This window comes from Adiantum capillus-veneris, chromosome 13 (genome assembly GCF_014529385.1).
Source record: "Adiantum capillus-veneris isolate H3 chromosome 13, ASM1452938v2, whole genome shotgun sequence".
Classification (NCBI taxonomy): Eukaryota; Viridiplantae; Streptophyta; class Polypodiopsida; order Polypodiales; family Pteridaceae; genus Adiantum; species Adiantum capillus-veneris.
This window is the reverse complement of record NC_140943.1, coordinates 31,831,311-31,848,262: the sequence shown is the minus strand read 5'-3', so window position 1 is coordinate 31,848,262 and position 16,952 is coordinate 31,831,311. Positions and strand designations below refer to the sequence as shown.

Genomic DNA, 16,952 nt, shown 5'->3' with positions numbered 1-16,952 from the left:
TAGCTGGTCATGAGAAGTACACTGTGTGTGATGGCTACTCACGCTACTTTCAAATAGGTATCGCATTGGAAGATCAATTGAAAACAACCTTTATCACTCCTTGGGGTTGTTATGCTTTTAGAGTCATGCCATTTGGTCTGACAAATGCTCCTGCAACATTCCAACGTTTCATGAACATGGTGTTTCAAGCATTCTTTGGAAAGTCAATTAGGGTGTTCATTGATGATTTTTGCATTTATAGCTCAAAATCATTGCATCTACAAAGGGTAGAAGAAGGTTTAAAGAAGCTCTACGACATGGGAGGTCAACTCAACCCCGACAAGTGCCACATAGGTGAGGATGAAGTGATCTTGCTCGGTCACAAGGTTTCCTATAAAGGCATTGAGGTGGATCCTTCAAAGGCAAAGGCTCTTATTGAGCTCCCATCACCGAAGAGTCTTAAGGAGGTCATCTCTTTCATTCAGAAGGTGAAGTATATGTCACGCTTCATTCACTTAGCCTCGGAGTTGCTTCATCCTTTGCAAAAGTTGACACAACAAGTAGAATTTGCATGGTCTGATGAGCTTGAAGAGTATTTTTGTAACATTAAAGTCATTTTGTCAGAGATACCAACACTCATGCCTCCTTGTTGGGAGTACACATTCTTTGTTAGCTCTAGTGTTGGAAGGGAAACAATTGGTGCTGTGTTGCTACAACAAGATCCCCACAGTACAAGGATGCGACCCATCTATTTGCTAGTAGGGTCATGAATGCTTTGGAGAGAGACTACACAGAAGCAGAACTCATGATGATTTCTCTCATGTTTGCGATAAGGAAGTTTAGATCCTACTTGCTCCCAAAACCTTTTTTAATCCTCACCGCAGAGAATTTGTTCCCTTGGGTGTCATCTCAAATGAATCTTAGTAGTAGGATCTCAAAGTGGATTATGGAGTTGCAAGAGTTTCAATACTCTTTCAAGGTAGAAGATAGTGTGCGTGCACAATTGGCACGGATTCTCACTTATAGGGTGCATGAAAAGGAGATTAAGGTGCCTGAAGTAAAGACCCTACCATTGCCACCACCAAAAAGTATTCCCAATGCTTTTACCTTGTTCTTTGATAGAGCTTTTCGACGAGGCACAGGGAAAGCAGGGGGAGGGCTAGTGTTGCTCAACCCAAGTGGAGAGGTGGTCATGAAAGAGAAGGTCAATCTACCAGGTTCAACTAGCAACAATGAAGCAGAATAAGACACACTACTTCATGGTTTGAAGATGTGCATTGGCCAAGGGATAAAACGTCTCATGGTAAAAGGAGATGCACTTCTCATTGTTAAACAGATTTTAGGCATTTGGGCATGCAAGAATGAAAGCTTAAGGACAAAAGTTCATGCCATTCGTAGGATGTTTAATCAGTTTGAAGAAGTGCAACTATATCATATTCCGAGGAAACAAAATGAAGATGCCGATTTACTTGCACAACAAGCAGTTACATGTGTTGAGAGAGAAGTGCAGGTCATCATGGTGGCAGCAGCTGTCAAGCAACTGAGATACCAGGGATTGGAGTCATTGGCTCCCATTATTGGCTACATTTTGGAGGGTGAGTTTCCACAAGACTTCACGAAGGCTCAGAAGAGGAGACTCATGAAGAAGGCAAGTTTCTATCTCTTCCTAGAAGGCTCCCTCTATCAAAAAGGGAAGGATCAAGTGTGCAGAAGAGTACCAACTATCGAGGAAATTCCAGCCATTCTAAAAGGTTTGCATGAAGAGGCATGTGGTGGTCATTTTGCCCAAGAATCAACTGTGAAGAAGATTTTGCTTGCGGGGTATGTTTGGCCAAGCTTGCATGTGGAAGTTCAACATTGGTGTAAAAGCTGTCACAATTGTCAGATAAATGGAAATAGAAGGTTGGTGCATGGCCCGAGGCAAATAGTTCTTGCAAATGGACCCTTTGAAAAGTGGGGCATTGATGCTATGGGTCCTCTGCCTAGGACAAAAAATGGTAAACTCTACATTCTAGTGGCTGTAGACTATATGACTAGGTGGGTGGAAGCTCAAAGTGTGGCAAGAGTGAATGAGAGGACAGTTAGCAAGTTTGTGTACAACCACATTTGTTGCAGATTTGGCACACCTTTGGAGATTGTTTCTGATAATGGTCTAGGGTTTAGGAAGGGCTTGCTCACAGAAGTTTGTGAAGAGCTTCACATTCTACATCGTCATAGCACACCATACTACCCACAGTCAAATGGTTTGGTGGAGAAGGCTAATGGTGTCATTGCAGGAATCATTAGAAAGATGGTGCAAAACAAGACAAAATTATGGGATGACTTCTTGGATGGTGCCTTGTGGGCATATCGAACCACATATAGGGAAGCCACGGAGTTCACACCATTTCACTTGGTCTATGGTCAAGAGGCTTTGCAGCCTATCGAGCTCAACATTCCAACAATGAGACTTTATGGCAAAGAAGCACAAGATGATCAAGAGGTATGGATGGATCGACTTCTTACGTTAGTGGAGCTTGAGTGGAAAAGAGAAGCAGCATACGAGTGCTACAAGAGGAAAGCCACACAAGCGAAAGAAACGCATGACAAGAAACTGAAGGACAAAGGCATCAAGGAAGGAGAGCTTTTGCTAAGGTATGACAATCGCTTTGATGTCAAGTTTGAAACTAGATGGCAAGGGCCATACATAGTCAAGAAGTCTTTCAATTCTAGTTACTATCAGCTTATGGAGTTGAATGGTAAAGAGCACTCTAGTAAGGTAAACGGCTATCGCTTGAAGCCTTACTTGAGTTGCCTTCTACCAAAGGATCTACTAGAGCAAAAGGCAACTATCTCATGTAAGTATTGTTCCATGAAGCATGAGTGTAACACAAACCAAAATTCCAAGGGGCCAAACAATGAAGATCTTGTCAAAGACTCTGAAGCACCCTCTTTGGAAAAGATGCTCTATGATGGTACATGAATATACCATCATCCTGGGGGAGGGCTAATGATAGCCGTTTTTCGGCTCTCCATAATTGCCATAGTAAGTTACTCCACCCTACCAAATTCACCCAAACGCTATGGCTATCCCTACCATTTCACTGTACATAGGCGTGTGTGAGTTAGGGGGCTTTTCCCATATCTTTTTAAAAACCCTCAGCTAGCTAGTCACTGGGCTAGTTGAGCCAAAAAAATAAAAGTATATTATGGCCTCTTTGTGTGTAAATATTTCATTGTATATATGGCCTAAATATAGGGATTTTTTATAATTATTTTGGTATTTTATTTAAATATTTCTACTTAGATGTGTGTTTTATTAAACCTATGTACACCTTCTTTCATCCTCTTACACCATAATTATATTTTTTGCCAATATGTACATACTCTAACCTCATATTTTTCCTTTATACAAATCACTCCCACATTTTCACCCTCACCCTCGTGAAAACAAAAAATTGATTTCTACTCATTGGTTACTTTTATTATATTATTTACTTGCATACCTTTTCCTCTTTCACCCAAAATAATTCAAGGAGGGACCATATCATATGATTCCAATATCTTTCCATATCCATAACTCCTCCATATTTTTATTATTATTTTTACTCATTATTCTAACACCATGTGCTCATTGAGCTAAAGTCCATGAATAGTCCATACACTAGTCCCACCATGTATATATTTCTTTATTCACCAATAATCCTCCTCCATGCATGGGTCAAGGGCAACTTGGATTCTTTGTATTATAATATGACAAAGGAGGGGCTCACTCTTGGATGCATTGTACAAATTCAACAAAGGAGGGGGCCACTAAAAGACTTTTGCAGGCATAAAAAACAGGCTTTTTGGTGAGAATTTTGGCACCTATCTCCACTCCGAATTTGGAGCGGTGGTCAAAAGAGAAAATGTAGCCCACGCTGTGAATAATCACCTCAAATTTTTTCATGATTTTTGGAGCTACTAGCGGTGAGCTATGATTTTTTGAGTGGACCCCAGTCTGCCCACTTTTCTCACAAGTAGCTTTTAGTCTTCTCTCACCCTTCCACACACCTACTCACTCTTACACATCCCTCCCTCTCCTTCCCTTACTCAAACCTGCAATTTCCATGGCTTCTCCCACCCTCTTCACCATTACCCTTCTCTCTCATCCCTATAGTTCTTTTATGAACCTCTACATACATACACCATCTCTATGCCTCTCTCTATTATCTCCAAAGTACAATTCCATCTTAACCCTTATATATATACATAAATTCAGCATGTGTACCATGATTAACCTCTGCAAATCAAAAGATCTCATCAACGAAATTACCATTTTCATCACGATAATCAACCTTGGCGGCGGTGGCGTAAAGAAGAGAAGACGAAGAAGAAGATCGATAGTCATTTTGAGAACCTACACAAGTAAGTCCAAAACATCTTCAAGCTTCACCATCACAAGGATTTGCTCACTTCATTCAACCATCCACCTCATTCTACCCATTGTAAATGTAACATTAACTTTCTAGTGATTACTAACCACTAACATACTAACACAAAATAGCCTTTGACCTAACCATAAAAGACACCTCGCCTCAAGACATGTGTATAGTAACTCTCTCTCTCTCTCTCTCTCTCTCTCTCTCTCTCTCTCTCTCTTTACTTACTTTCATCTTATCTACCATCAATAATGCTCTCTTTTGAGCCCACACCCATGACTGAAGCAGACAAAGAAGGCCCGCAATGTTTTGATATTCAAAAAAATCATAATCCTGATTTGTTAGCTTGTAAATTAGGATTTCCAATAATCTTAATGAGAGGTCTCCAACCTATAAATAGGGCCCTTTCCTTCTTGTAAAACAACCTCCAACATCTCACATAGCACCCCAACACTCTATCCGTGAGGACAGACTTAGGTGTAGCAACCACTTGTGAGCTTCACTCTTGGTGTGAGAGAAGCCTTCAAGCTACACATTGTAAGTGAGAGAGCGTGAGTTCCACAAATCTCAAAACCACTATTGTATATGCTCCTTCATCATCAATAAATTGAGGTTTGGTGCATCAAAGGCGTGATTCGACGTTCAAATCTTCGTCCTTCCATTTGTGCAATACGGTTTGGTGAATTCAAGGTGACTTGTGTATTTTGAGTTTTTATCGGTTGATCTTGATTTTAGAAAGTGTTTTAGTGTGTTTTTCATTGCCATTTTTTTGTCCATTGTAAGAGGGTATTGTGGTGAGAGGTCTCCCACACCCTAAGACAGTGTGTGTGTGTTTTGGCAATGTTTAGCAATCACTAAGCATTGAGTGAGTTTTGTACAAGTTCTATGATAGCATCATAACGAACCATCTCCATTTGCAAGTCACAAATAAGGTATTATGCAAGATCGTTTCCTCTCTCTCTCTTCCCTTTGCTCTAGCTCTCTCTGGTCCATTTCCTGTGTGTCTTGGTGTGAGGTTGCTTGTGTGTGTTGTGTGGTGCATCTTCTTGGTTGTGCCAAAATCTGTCTTGCGTCCTGGTTCGCATACCATAACTAGGTGGTGCCCCTATCTTGTTTGGGTTTGGTTGTGGGTTTGTTGTTGTGTTGTGCTTGTGGTTGCCCCAGCCCCAATTGAGCAGCACGGGAGCCTTGAGGGGTGTTTAGAGGTCGCCTCTCTTGTTGCCCGCCCCGGACAGCCTCAATACATGGCCTACACCATCTCCAAAAATAGCCTTTTTGATAAGTAAATGCATCATGTCTTTGAACTTTTGATAGAGTATGTGTAGTTAGATTCGAATGATCTGAAGCACTTTGTCAAGGATTATGCAAGATTCTTTAAAGATAGGGGAGTTCTTGCGCCTTGCAACAAGGATGTAGATGAGAGAACAGTGCTTTGTATACAATTGAACTTTTGAATAGCTTGGATCTAAGTGGAGGCTATCCACCACATATATGGTGTTTGAAAGAAAATTCTCCTGTCATGCTATTGCACAATTTGGATCCAAGAAGGGGACTTTGTAATGGCACAAGGTTAATATGCAGGCAGTTTCATCGCAGAGTCATAGAAACAGAGATAATCACAAGTTCCAACTTTGGAGATCAGTTATTTCTTCCAATGATAGATTTCATTACTGAAAATTCTTGAGGACTGCCCCGCCAAATGAGTCACATACAGTTTCCTATTAGGATGGAATTTGGAATGACCATAAACAAAACACAAGGCAAACATTAGGCCTCTTGGGATTATATTTGGCATCACCCGTTTTTTCACATGATCAGTTATACGTGGAATGTCACATGTGCGAACCTCAATTTCTGTAAAGGTTGTGGTTTAGGATGATAGTGAAGCAGATTTGACTTGGACTCCAAACATTGTATTCAAAGAAGTGTTGCAAGCTACAAATGCAGTGGGGTAAGCATGCACAAATGGAATATTGAAATTGTATATACATTAGTACAAGATATTGTAGAGTATATGAATTACTTGAAATTGACTTCATTGAATTCTATTTTTTGCAAGTGAATCTTGGTATACTCTGGATTTACCATGTACATGTTAGAGAGAGAGAGAGAGAGAGAGAGAGAGAGAGAGAGAGAGAGAGAGAGAGAGAGAGAGAGAGAGAGAGAGAGAAATGAAATGAAATGTTATATTAACGTCTTCAAAAGGCCAAAGTGACCTATGAGACCAGAAAGTTACAATGTGGTGGATCTGATACAAAGTCAGAGTCAGAGTAACAAGATGACAACAATGACAAAAATGAAATGACAAATGTCACAATAAAATACTACGGAATCCTAAACTACTAGGTGTGAACAGCAGCTAGCTGGGATAGCTAGATCACAACAGATCCAGCATCGGTTGCTGGCGGATCTCATCAATCTCCTCCATGGTTAGTAGTCTGACCGGGCATCGTGCATGTCGAGCCAAAGTGATCCGAATCCTCTGATGCAGCCTCCGTCGATGCTGTGTAGTCCTCCGCACTCGTGGGCGTCTGGATCTTCCAAGCTCAGTCGCTCGGTCGATCAGTGTGCCTCTGGTGTGAGATGACGAGCTTTGCTGTGGTAGTAACGCCTCTGGGTGTCCAGTGGCAGCTCTAAAGAAATCTGTGATTTGTCTCTGGGACTGGCTAGCCTCTCCTCTCATCAGGCTCTCTCTGTGTCTACGTAGCTCGAGCAAAAACAAACCCAAGCATCTCTGATCCTCGTACTGCATGACTCTGGAGAATGGTCCAAAGCCCTCTCTGAACAAGCAATGGAAGCAGCCTCGTATCTCGTAGTAGACGGGGCAGTGGCATGTGTAGTGCAACTCTGTCAGTTGCTCGATGTCACACAGGGGGCATGTCCTTGCCTCTGCTGGTACTCCGCTGTATCTCCTAGTCTCGATCCGCAGCTGGTGTGAAGATGTACGTATCTGGCCGATAGCACATCGTATCCCATGAGATAAGTGGGTGTCCATGTATCTCGGCCTCGTCACAAAGCCATCAACCGTAAGCTGGAGGATATGCTCTCTGTAGAAAGCCATCTTCGTGCCCAGCTCCTGTGCTAGCTGTATCCATGTCCTCCTGGTGTCTAGCTGAGTCAAGTCCTGGCGGATGGGCCTGGTGATCTTAGACTGTGTAAGAGTCAGAGAGGGTGCATCCAATGAGTACTGGAAGGGAGGCAATCTGTCTATGCTGAACCCATGCGCCTGAAACCATGATGTCATCTCCCCATACCAGCATGCTATATCTCCCTGCATGGCTAAGTGTCGAGAGGACTCAAGTGCAAGGCGAGCATATCTGTCTCTGGGAAGTTCCCACATGCGGTGTATGAAGGAGACCGATCTGGTGAGCGCCTCAAACACTAGTGGGGGGGCAGCTAGCTCTGCTCGAACAATAGCACGTGGTACTAAGGCCTTGGCTCTAATGAGCCGCGAGATCATAAAGACCAGAGGCTTCTCCATGTCTCCCCATCCATCACTGTGGCCTGTCCTCCTATGATGATCTAATGAAGGTCCCCAGATCTCAGCTCCATAGAGTAATGCAAAAGCCACCAGAGTGTCAAAGAGCCAGAGCTTCGTCCTAGGCTCCTGAAACTGAACCTGTGAACACATCCTTTCCAATCTATCCAATGCTGCATGGGCTCTGGTCAGTCTAGTCTCTGCTGCCCTCCTCAATGAAAATGTTGGCCCACTAAAAACCACTCCGAGGTAATTGTACGCATCCGTATACTCCACAGTCACATGGCCGTATGTGAATGCTGGTGCTGACCTCCTGATCCACTGTGGGGTGGTATTAAATACCATGACCTTGGTTTCACCAAGGTTGACGGACAAACCACTTTCCTGAGCAAACCTATTCAAAGCATCCAAGTGACGTTGCATCCCCTCCGGAGAGTTGGAGATCAACACAATATCATCAGCATATCACAATAATGGAATCCATGTCCCTGCCATCTGTGCACCTCTATCGCCATCTCTCTCAATGTAGTCAGAAACCTCATCCATATACATACCAAATAGAGTAGGAGAGAGCGGGCAGCCCTGCTTCACCCCAATAGTGGAGTGAATCGGGGTGGATAGACCCTCTGAGGTGCGTACCTGCCCCACTACTGACCTGTATAATGCCATGACCCCCCAAATGAGCTCTGTGGGTACTCCCATCTGTTGTAATCTGCGCATCAATCTAGCTCTAGGCACTGTGTCAAAAGCTTTGCGGAAATCCACAAAGCTACAATAGATCCGTTTCCCACACGATCTACCCTCCTCAATGATGGCTCTGAGTGTCAAGATATGGTCAAGAGTAGAAAAACCCCTCCTAAACCCTGCCTGCCCAGCTGCGCGTATCCCCTCCCTGTCTGCCCATCTACTCAGCTGCTGCTCAAGAATGGATGCGTACAACCGTGCCAATGTGTGTCCAATCATGATAGTGCGATAATTCCCAGGCTCCATAGGGTCTCCTGACTTGAAGATAGGTACAATAGTAGATAGGCTCCAAGTATCAAGCAAGCCCTCACACATGGCACGGTTAAACATCACTGCTAGAAGCTCTGCTAGTAGATCTCTGGCATATGTGAAATGCTCAGCCACTAAACCATCATGATCATAAGCTCTCCCAATCCTCATCCTGTCAATGGCCTTCCTCACCATCTATGCAGTGAAAAAAGCACATGTGTGTGGGCATGGATCGGGGGGGTCGGGAAGGGGGGGCTGCTCAGGAACTGTGTACAGAGATGATGCATACTGGCCCCAGTCCTCTATAGAAGTGATGGCGGGGGGGGGGGGGGGGGGGGAGAGTGCTCCTGAAAGAGCCACCATGCCTCACGTGAATCTTGACTCAAGAACAGCTGATATAGATCCTGCTCTAGCCGAGCCAAAAATGCCCTCTTCTTTCGCCACACTAGGTGTCTGAAGTCAATCTGTGACTGTCTGTGAGTGATGTCCCCCAAAAGCACCTCCCTCTGAAGTCTAGCTCTAGTGTCCCGGCATTCCTCATCATACCAACTGTTCTGGGGCATGCTCCCCGAACGGCGTCTCTGCTCAGGCTGGGTATGTGGGTATGCCTCTGCTGCTGCATCATGTAGTGTCTGTGTCAATATAGTAGTAAGCTCCTCCAGAGGTCGCCCTGGCTCCTCTGTGCATAGGCGTCTGTAGATCCCATCTATGTATACAGAGTCTGTCTCCCGCGTGAAGGTGTAGCAAGTAGGGGCTGCTGTCCGTAGCCTGTGTGCTACACTAAACTGAAAGGAGATGGTCATTGACACAAGAGCATGATCCACTGCCACACTAACAGGTTTGGGTCCAATCGTGAGATCCTAGATACTAGAGATGAGGCTCAGCTGTGCCATGACATAGTCCACTGTGCTGGCTCCATGTCTGTGTGGAAAGCATGTAAAACCCCCTGAGGCGGGAAATCTCTCTAGGCCATTCAAGATGGCCAATCCATGTGCAGTCCCCATGTCTATCAAGTGTCGTCCATACTCAGTGTGTTCTCCATCTTGTGATAGTTGGGATAGGCCTGTCTCTGCAGCATCCAGCTCTCTCAACATCTCCTCTGAAGTATCATAATATACTGTCTGATGATGGGCAGTCCTAGCATTGAAATCCCCTAGAATGATGATGTCACCATCTCTAGAGAACTCCCATATGTCATCATCCAAAATAGAGAAAGGGGTATGTCCTCTAGGTGGTGCATACACTGACGTGCTCGGGGAAAAGTAGCAAATAGCAATGTAAAGATATCTGTCTATCTCTGCTCTCAGCCTCAGCTATATGTATCAATGGCTGCAACTCCTCCCTGAATAACACTGCCACTCCTCCTGATCCCCGCCCTCTGCGCTCTGATCGTGTCTTCTGTCTATAGGCAGTCTCCCATCTATATTCACTGATGTGAGGCATAGACTGCCCATGGGCCTGATGTGTCTCTGAGTAGAAGACGATGTCTCTTCCCCTGAAACTATCCTCAAAGGCGCCCACATCAAGTCGCATAGATCCATGACAATTCCACGTGGCAACTTTGAGGGTGGTCCCATGGGTCTCGCACCGTCATGTGGAGCGCTGCTCTACAATCACAACCCGGTCATCTCTGTAGAAGGCTGTCTTTCCCTTCTCCCTTGCCGCTTGAATCTCTGGCATTACCTCTCTCATATGCGCAAGCTGTGTGCGAGTGAGGTCATCTCCAAGGAATATGCCCGTTTTCTTTAGTGTAGGACGCTTCTTTAAGAAGTCCTTCTTTGCCTCCATGGATGGGAAACGGATGATTAGAGCTCTCCCTTCTGAAGTCTCCCCATTGCCTTGTGTCTTCTGCCCCACCCTCCATGCCTTTGTATGAGTAGCCTCACTACCCATCATGCGGAGAAGTTCTTCAACTTCCCCTTCCACATCATCTCGGTCTTTTAGACCGGTTACTCTTATATGCAAAGCTCTAGTTTTCCTTTGTTGTTCTTCTTCTAGAGTCATGTTGATGATTGTAGGAGTGGGGACAGATGTGGTTTCTTTCCCCTTGCCTTTCTTAGCGACTTCTATCCACTTCTCGGCCTCATCCGCCTTCTTTTGCGTCTTCGTGATCGCATCCATCCAGGAAGACGTCTTTACCATCTTTTGTTTCTCCTCCTCTTTGATCATCCGTACTTGCTCTTTGATGACCTTAATTTCCTCTACTACCGAAGGCTGGAATTCCCCCTCCTCTAGTCCACTGCTCGCTCTATCGGCAAGTTCTCGCTTGAGAGCTGAGACCTCTTCTTTAAGTGCTTTGGAGTCTGCCTTAATTGCTTGTAGCTCTGCGTGCAGGTCCTCTTTCTCTTTCTTCCACTGCGCGCCTTCGTTGAGAAACATTTGAAGAAGGTTGGCCTTCTCTTTCCACCATCCCTCCATATCAGCTTTCCAGTCTTTCATCTCCCTCTCCATTTGTGTAATCTGCTTGTTTGTAAGCACAAAAGTTGCCTTCGGATGGGGCTTACATACTGGCGAAGCAGTCATTACGTCCATCAAAAATAAAAAATACAATCTGCACTTCTGCCAAGTCAACCCCCTATGTCCACATCACACATACATCCTTGTCCTGCATGATGCATACATGTGTGTTCCCCATATCAATCATACATTTTTGATTTTCTGCAATTTTTGCAATTTTCTGTCAATGCTGCAAATTATTTAAATCCTGAGATTCTGAACTTTCCTTGCAGGAAATTTGAAAATGTGAAAATGTCCGCACTGTAATGCACCTGCGGGTTTGGGGGGGGGGGGGGGGGGGGGGGGGGGCAGCTCAGACGCTAGTAATCCCGTGTGGTGGGGGGTTGGGGGTGGCGACGCACTGTCACACCAGGGGGGGGAGGGTGCAGTCCAGCTGAACAACAGGGTGCAGCCCAGGTGGCGTGGGTCAGCAGCAGCAGGCAGTTGGCGTGCGTCAGCAGTAGGTGGCGCGCAGAGAGAGAGAGAGAGAGAGAGAGAGAGAGAGAGAGAGAGAGGGACGGGGGGTGGGTTGTGGGGTGGCTCAAATGTAACTCTCCTTCATATACACCACTACTGTAGATGATAACAAAGAGCTAAAGAGAGAGGTGACGAGGGATGCCAACAAGGGAGAGATAGAGAGAATGTGATGTGATATGTGTTGTGAGGAGATGTATAAAAATAGATACACACATATATTTATATACACACCAATGAGTTTGAGAAACTATTTAGGATTGGCCTGTTGGTTAAAACGAACTAGGTCAACTGGATAAACACACACATACATGTACATACACACATACCTAACTTGAAAAACTGTATAGGATTGATTGTTTAATTTAATCCGTTGGTCAGAGCAAGGGAGACTCGCGGTAGGCAAGACTAGTTTTTTTTGTTTGACTTGTACACTAAGCTTAATAAGTTGCTTACACTTGTGCGTACACACTCGCTTGGCTCATCTGTGCTGCATCATGCCGCTTCCAAGCTACACTTGCCCTTTCCCGTGCGATACATTACGTCCCGGCGAGCTCTCAAATCTCACGTTTCCTCTCTCTCTCTCTCTCTCTCTCTCTCTCTCTCTCTCAGAGACCCTGCTGCGGGTAAGTTTTCGATTGTAGCTTCTGCGTCAAATTGAGTTTCGTATCTTATTGCAGGGAGGGAAATAGAGGTCCAAATAGCTTGCATGAAGATTTAGCAATGATTAGCTGAAGATCATTCAAGGAAGGCTTCAGTTCTAGAAAATATTTCAGTGAAATTGCGACAGGCTTTCCGCTCTCATCATCTTTACGCCTGCATTGATTCGTGTCCTGATGTAGAACTTCGTGAAATTCTTTGCATAGAATTGATCCTAGCTTTATAGAGATTGTTGATTACCAGCATTGTACTTTTAGTGTGCCAATGAGTATGCATGTCCTGCATTAGGTCGCTCACCTGTTTTCCTTGTTGTTGCAAAGGCTGCCCTTTGTAACAATGACATGAGGGATGGCTTGCACATTATTATCTGAATGTATTTTCCTCTGCCTGCTCTGACATTTGACCCACCCTTCACCTTGTTTTATAAAGATGTCAGAAGACCATAAAGCAAATAAAGCAAATAAATGATCATTTTGCTTTCAAAACAGAGAGAATGGGCTTAAAATCTCTTGTGAAAATGCATGGTTCTGAACCTCACATAACCTTGATGCCAACGCGTATGAATATATTGTTGCAAATGGGAAACTGTTGACTTCAATTTCTCATGATGTTTGTTGTCTTTCTTGACTTCTTCTTTTCCTACCACTCCACAATCGAGTTTCCCAGATAAAAACTTTTAGGAGGTGAACCGTGACCCTCCACCTGTTGCTTTTTGAATGCTGATGCAGCCTGTTCTCCAACAGATGAGCGAGAAAGTTTCTATTCTGACAATATATTCCTGTCTGTCATTATACTTCCTTTCATCTTACAAAATACTATCCTGTTTGTTTCTAGAGCTCAAATCGGATCATGGAATTAACTCAATTGGGGAAATTCATCTTTAGATGAATAAAGCACAGTTTAGGGTGGTTTCAACATGCGGACTTAATGTATTTTAAGAACTATCTTCTTTTGTAATTTGATATGAGCAATTGGCTTTGAATGAGAACACTATGTTGATGTCTGTCACAGTTTCAAGTTTTCACGTTTTGCATTTCTGTTGTTAATTTTGAAAATATTTGAACATAGGTCAAGAGAAGTGTTTGGGACATCAGCTCTAGAGGGCGGTATGTATATGCATCCAGATTGATCGGGCTGGAAATCAATTTGGTTGAATCTCTTTGAGATTAGCTAAGTCTGAGCATACTAAGCCACAAGGGAGCTTCAGAATTGAGTGACAAATAATGCAGGAGATCATGTCAAATGGACAGTCCACAAATGACTGGAGCAGTCCTGTAAACTGTTTCGAAGAAAAGCCTCTCTTTCGGCAGTGCTTTTGGCAAGGATCTCTTGATTCGGAGGATTGCCAACCAGCGGACGTAGAAGATATCTCTAAAATACTTCATCACTGTTGCATGGTGCTCTCTCTCTCTCTCTCTCTCTGTGTGTGTGTGTGTGTGTGTGTGTGTGTGTGTGTGTGTGTGTGCATGTACATGGGTGCGTGGGCGCGCATGTACTTTTTTTATGTATCAAATTAGTCTGCATGGACGGGATCAAATTACAATCTGGCTCCATCAACATCTACCTATGACTGCTTAGTTAGTCGCAAAGTGGAAATTGTGCAATCTGGTGCAATGTATTGGTGAAACCTCTCTCTCTCTCTCTCTCTCTCTCTCTCTCTCTCTCTCTCTCTCTCTCTCTAAAACAAGCCTTAGTGAAGAAGGGAGTTAGGCATAAATTTGACTTCTGCATTTGAAACACAGAATGGTTAATATCTTCTCTGGAGTTGTAGTTTGTGAACCATCATTTCATTTAAGAGCCTTGGGTCCTTTTCATGTTTTTGCGTTTTAGAATTTTAATGTGACCCTTCACCTTGTTGGTGAAAAGAGGAAAAACTTTGCACAAAGTGAAAGGAATAATACCAGTGCACAGCATATTATGAGATCCGCGGGTGTTCTCATTGCTTATTTAGAGAGGGCTTTGGCCCCTTATCTACATCATGGACTACTATGATGAGAGTCAAAGTCGACGATGCGGAAGCGTACACAGGCGGGGAGAGAGAGAGAGAGAGAGAGAGAGATACTGTGAACCAACCAACCTTGGCAATGAAATGATGATTAATACAATGGGGGCTGACTTGGTCTCACTATTGATGTCCACTATGAGTTGCGTAGAGGGTGTTAGAGTTTTTGCATCTCAAGTGAACTGCCCAATGTGACCCCATTATTTAGTTTGGCTTTTAGGTATTGTACTTATTTGTCAAAGTCTGGCCGGGATATTGGAAACTCCTCGGTTATGCCACCCTCAACTTTGTACTTGAGAATAATGCCATCTTGAGCATCGGTTGCCTTTTAGAAACTTTGAACTGTAGACCACACTACATCCAAAAATCCCCATTCATGAACTGTGAACACATAACGTCTGAATATACTTTCCATATAATGAACTTTGAGACACATCTTGTTTATAATCCGACCAACAACAATCGATTGGTGCACTCATCCATAGTATTTTAGATATGTCTGATTGGTCCCTTGCCAGATGCATGTGCCTTGAACTCCAACCTATGGGTTCAAACACCGATAACTTGAACTCCAACACAAGGGTCCAAATTAATTATACAGAGCACTTCTTGCCCCTCTCTGCCACTCACAAGCCTCTCTCTGGCTGAAGCTAGTGGCGGCAACTGCCCTTTGACTAGAAATATGGTGTCGTGGCCACTGTGATCACCACCACGTGTGCCATGCCGATCTCCTCTGTCAAATCTTTATTACGGTCATCTCTGTTCGGCTTTCCTTTGTCTTTGTCTATCTATGAGTTCCTGTTTTTGCCTTTGGCTTCAAACTTCCAAGCCAAACAAAGTGTCGTGTCACATTTAGAACAACTGTGGTCGGACCTCGTGGGTATCGAGGCAGCTAACTGAGTATTGGTACTGTTGTCAAGCATGCCTTTGCTCTAGCGAACTCCTGTATTTGCATTTGCTTTTGGCTTCACAATCTCGAGTCAAACATGTTGACGGTTTCCTTGAGAACTTCACTGGTGCATAGGCTGCTAACCGGGCGACGATTGATGATCTTTCCATAGATTTTAGTTGGTCTTGGTTCTTGTTGATGCCGAAGCTACGTGAGAACAATCCCCTTCCTATGCTTTTGCTACCAAAAGCATGGCCATTGGAGCCTTTTTGGGCCTTGCCGAAATGGGGCATCTCAAGATGCCACTGCCAAGAGTGTTGATAAAACACTCGCCTTGCAAGACGTCGTTGAAAAGCTTGCATCTCAAAATGCTTCCAATGCCGTCTCCTATGACCCTGCATTTCAAACAACATATCAAAATGCTCAAGGGCCATGAAGTCCATTGCATGAAGCGTTTCAAAACGCTTGTCCTCTAGCCCAAGTAGGAATTCTCTTGCATTTCAAAACGCAGGCACCCAACAGCTTGTCAAACCTTTGGGCATTGGGCTTTGTGTGAGTTATTGGTGCTAATGCTATATTTAAGACTAAAACTTCATACTTAAGATCAAACTGAGCCTCAAGAGACGAGAACACTAATGTTTGATTGATTGAATGAATGCTTGAAAATTGAGTACAATAGGCTCCTTATATAGGAGACGAAGAGTCACGAATGAAAAGACACGTCTCATGGTGAAGAGACACGACGTTAAACGCAAAGATCGTTGAAGTAGCTTGCCCATAGCGTTTCAAAACGCTCTGCGAAATTGCATATCAAACAAGAGCGTTTCAACAAGCAATGCTACAGGGGGCCGGGCTCACCTCCACTTTGGCGCCTCTCAAAATGCTTGCAGAAGTGCCTTCGAGTAGCTTCCAATACCGCAGCTTTTCAAGACGCCATTGGTCTTGCTGCCTCCAGAGCACGCCTAGCGCTATTGATAGCTTCTCAAAACGCTCTGCGATAGAGTCCAATGTCGGCGCCGTTGTGGTCAACAAAAACGCCAGCATTTTGGAATGTTGCTGGTAGGGCTCCAATCCACCTCTTCGCGACGGTTCCCCTCCCTTGCTATCAACGAGCACAATGCTCTGATACCATGTCAAAGTCGACGATGCAGAAGCGTACACAAGCGGGGAGAATACGAGAGAGAGAGAGAGAGAGAGAGAGAGAGAGAGAGAGAGAGAGAGAGAGAGAGAATCTATGCGAGAGACACGGAGTGGCGGAGTTCCACTCCTAGACAACATTGGCCCCAAAGATTGGCTCTCCTTTTGGTATTTCTTTATTATAGCTTCGCAAAGGTATAACTCCCCACAGGTCGAGCTCTTCGAGAATTTGTGTCCAGATGCTCTCTAAATGAGTGGCCCTTAGGACACTTGTAAACAACAAAGTTGCTTGGAACGAGAATGGAAGGGTCGGGAACGGGTTGGGAATGGGGGGAGGAGGGAGGGCCGGAATGGGAAGGGGCCAAAACGGTCGACTAAAGAAACGCTTGAATTGCCTCCATTCAGCTTAGCTCCAAATCTGCTCCCAAACAACGCTAAAACTGC

General features: G+C 44.4%; 1 protein-coding gene across 4 annotated transcripts in view; it reads left to right on the top strand.

Annotated features, from left to right (window-relative positions):
* Nucleotides 1-12,331: 12,331 nt before the first annotated feature.
* The window catches only part of LOC147443768 (uncharacterized), a 73,927-nt gene continuing 69,306 nt past the window's right edge, over nucleotides 12,332-16,952 (top strand). For 3 of the 4 annotated variants that reach the window (XM_086527729.1, XM_086527728.1, XM_086527726.1), the window contains exons 1-2: nucleotides 12,332-12,446; nucleotides 13,549-13,877. In XM_086527729.1, coding sequence (XP_086383855.1) covers nucleotides 13,704-13,877 — 174 coding nt within the window. In that variant the 5' untranslated portion in view covers nucleotides 12,332-12,446; nucleotides 13,549-13,703. The remainder of the gene's footprint in view (nucleotides 12,447-13,548; nucleotides 13,878-16,952) is intronic. The other variant, XM_086527727.1, reaches the window with a different exon arrangement.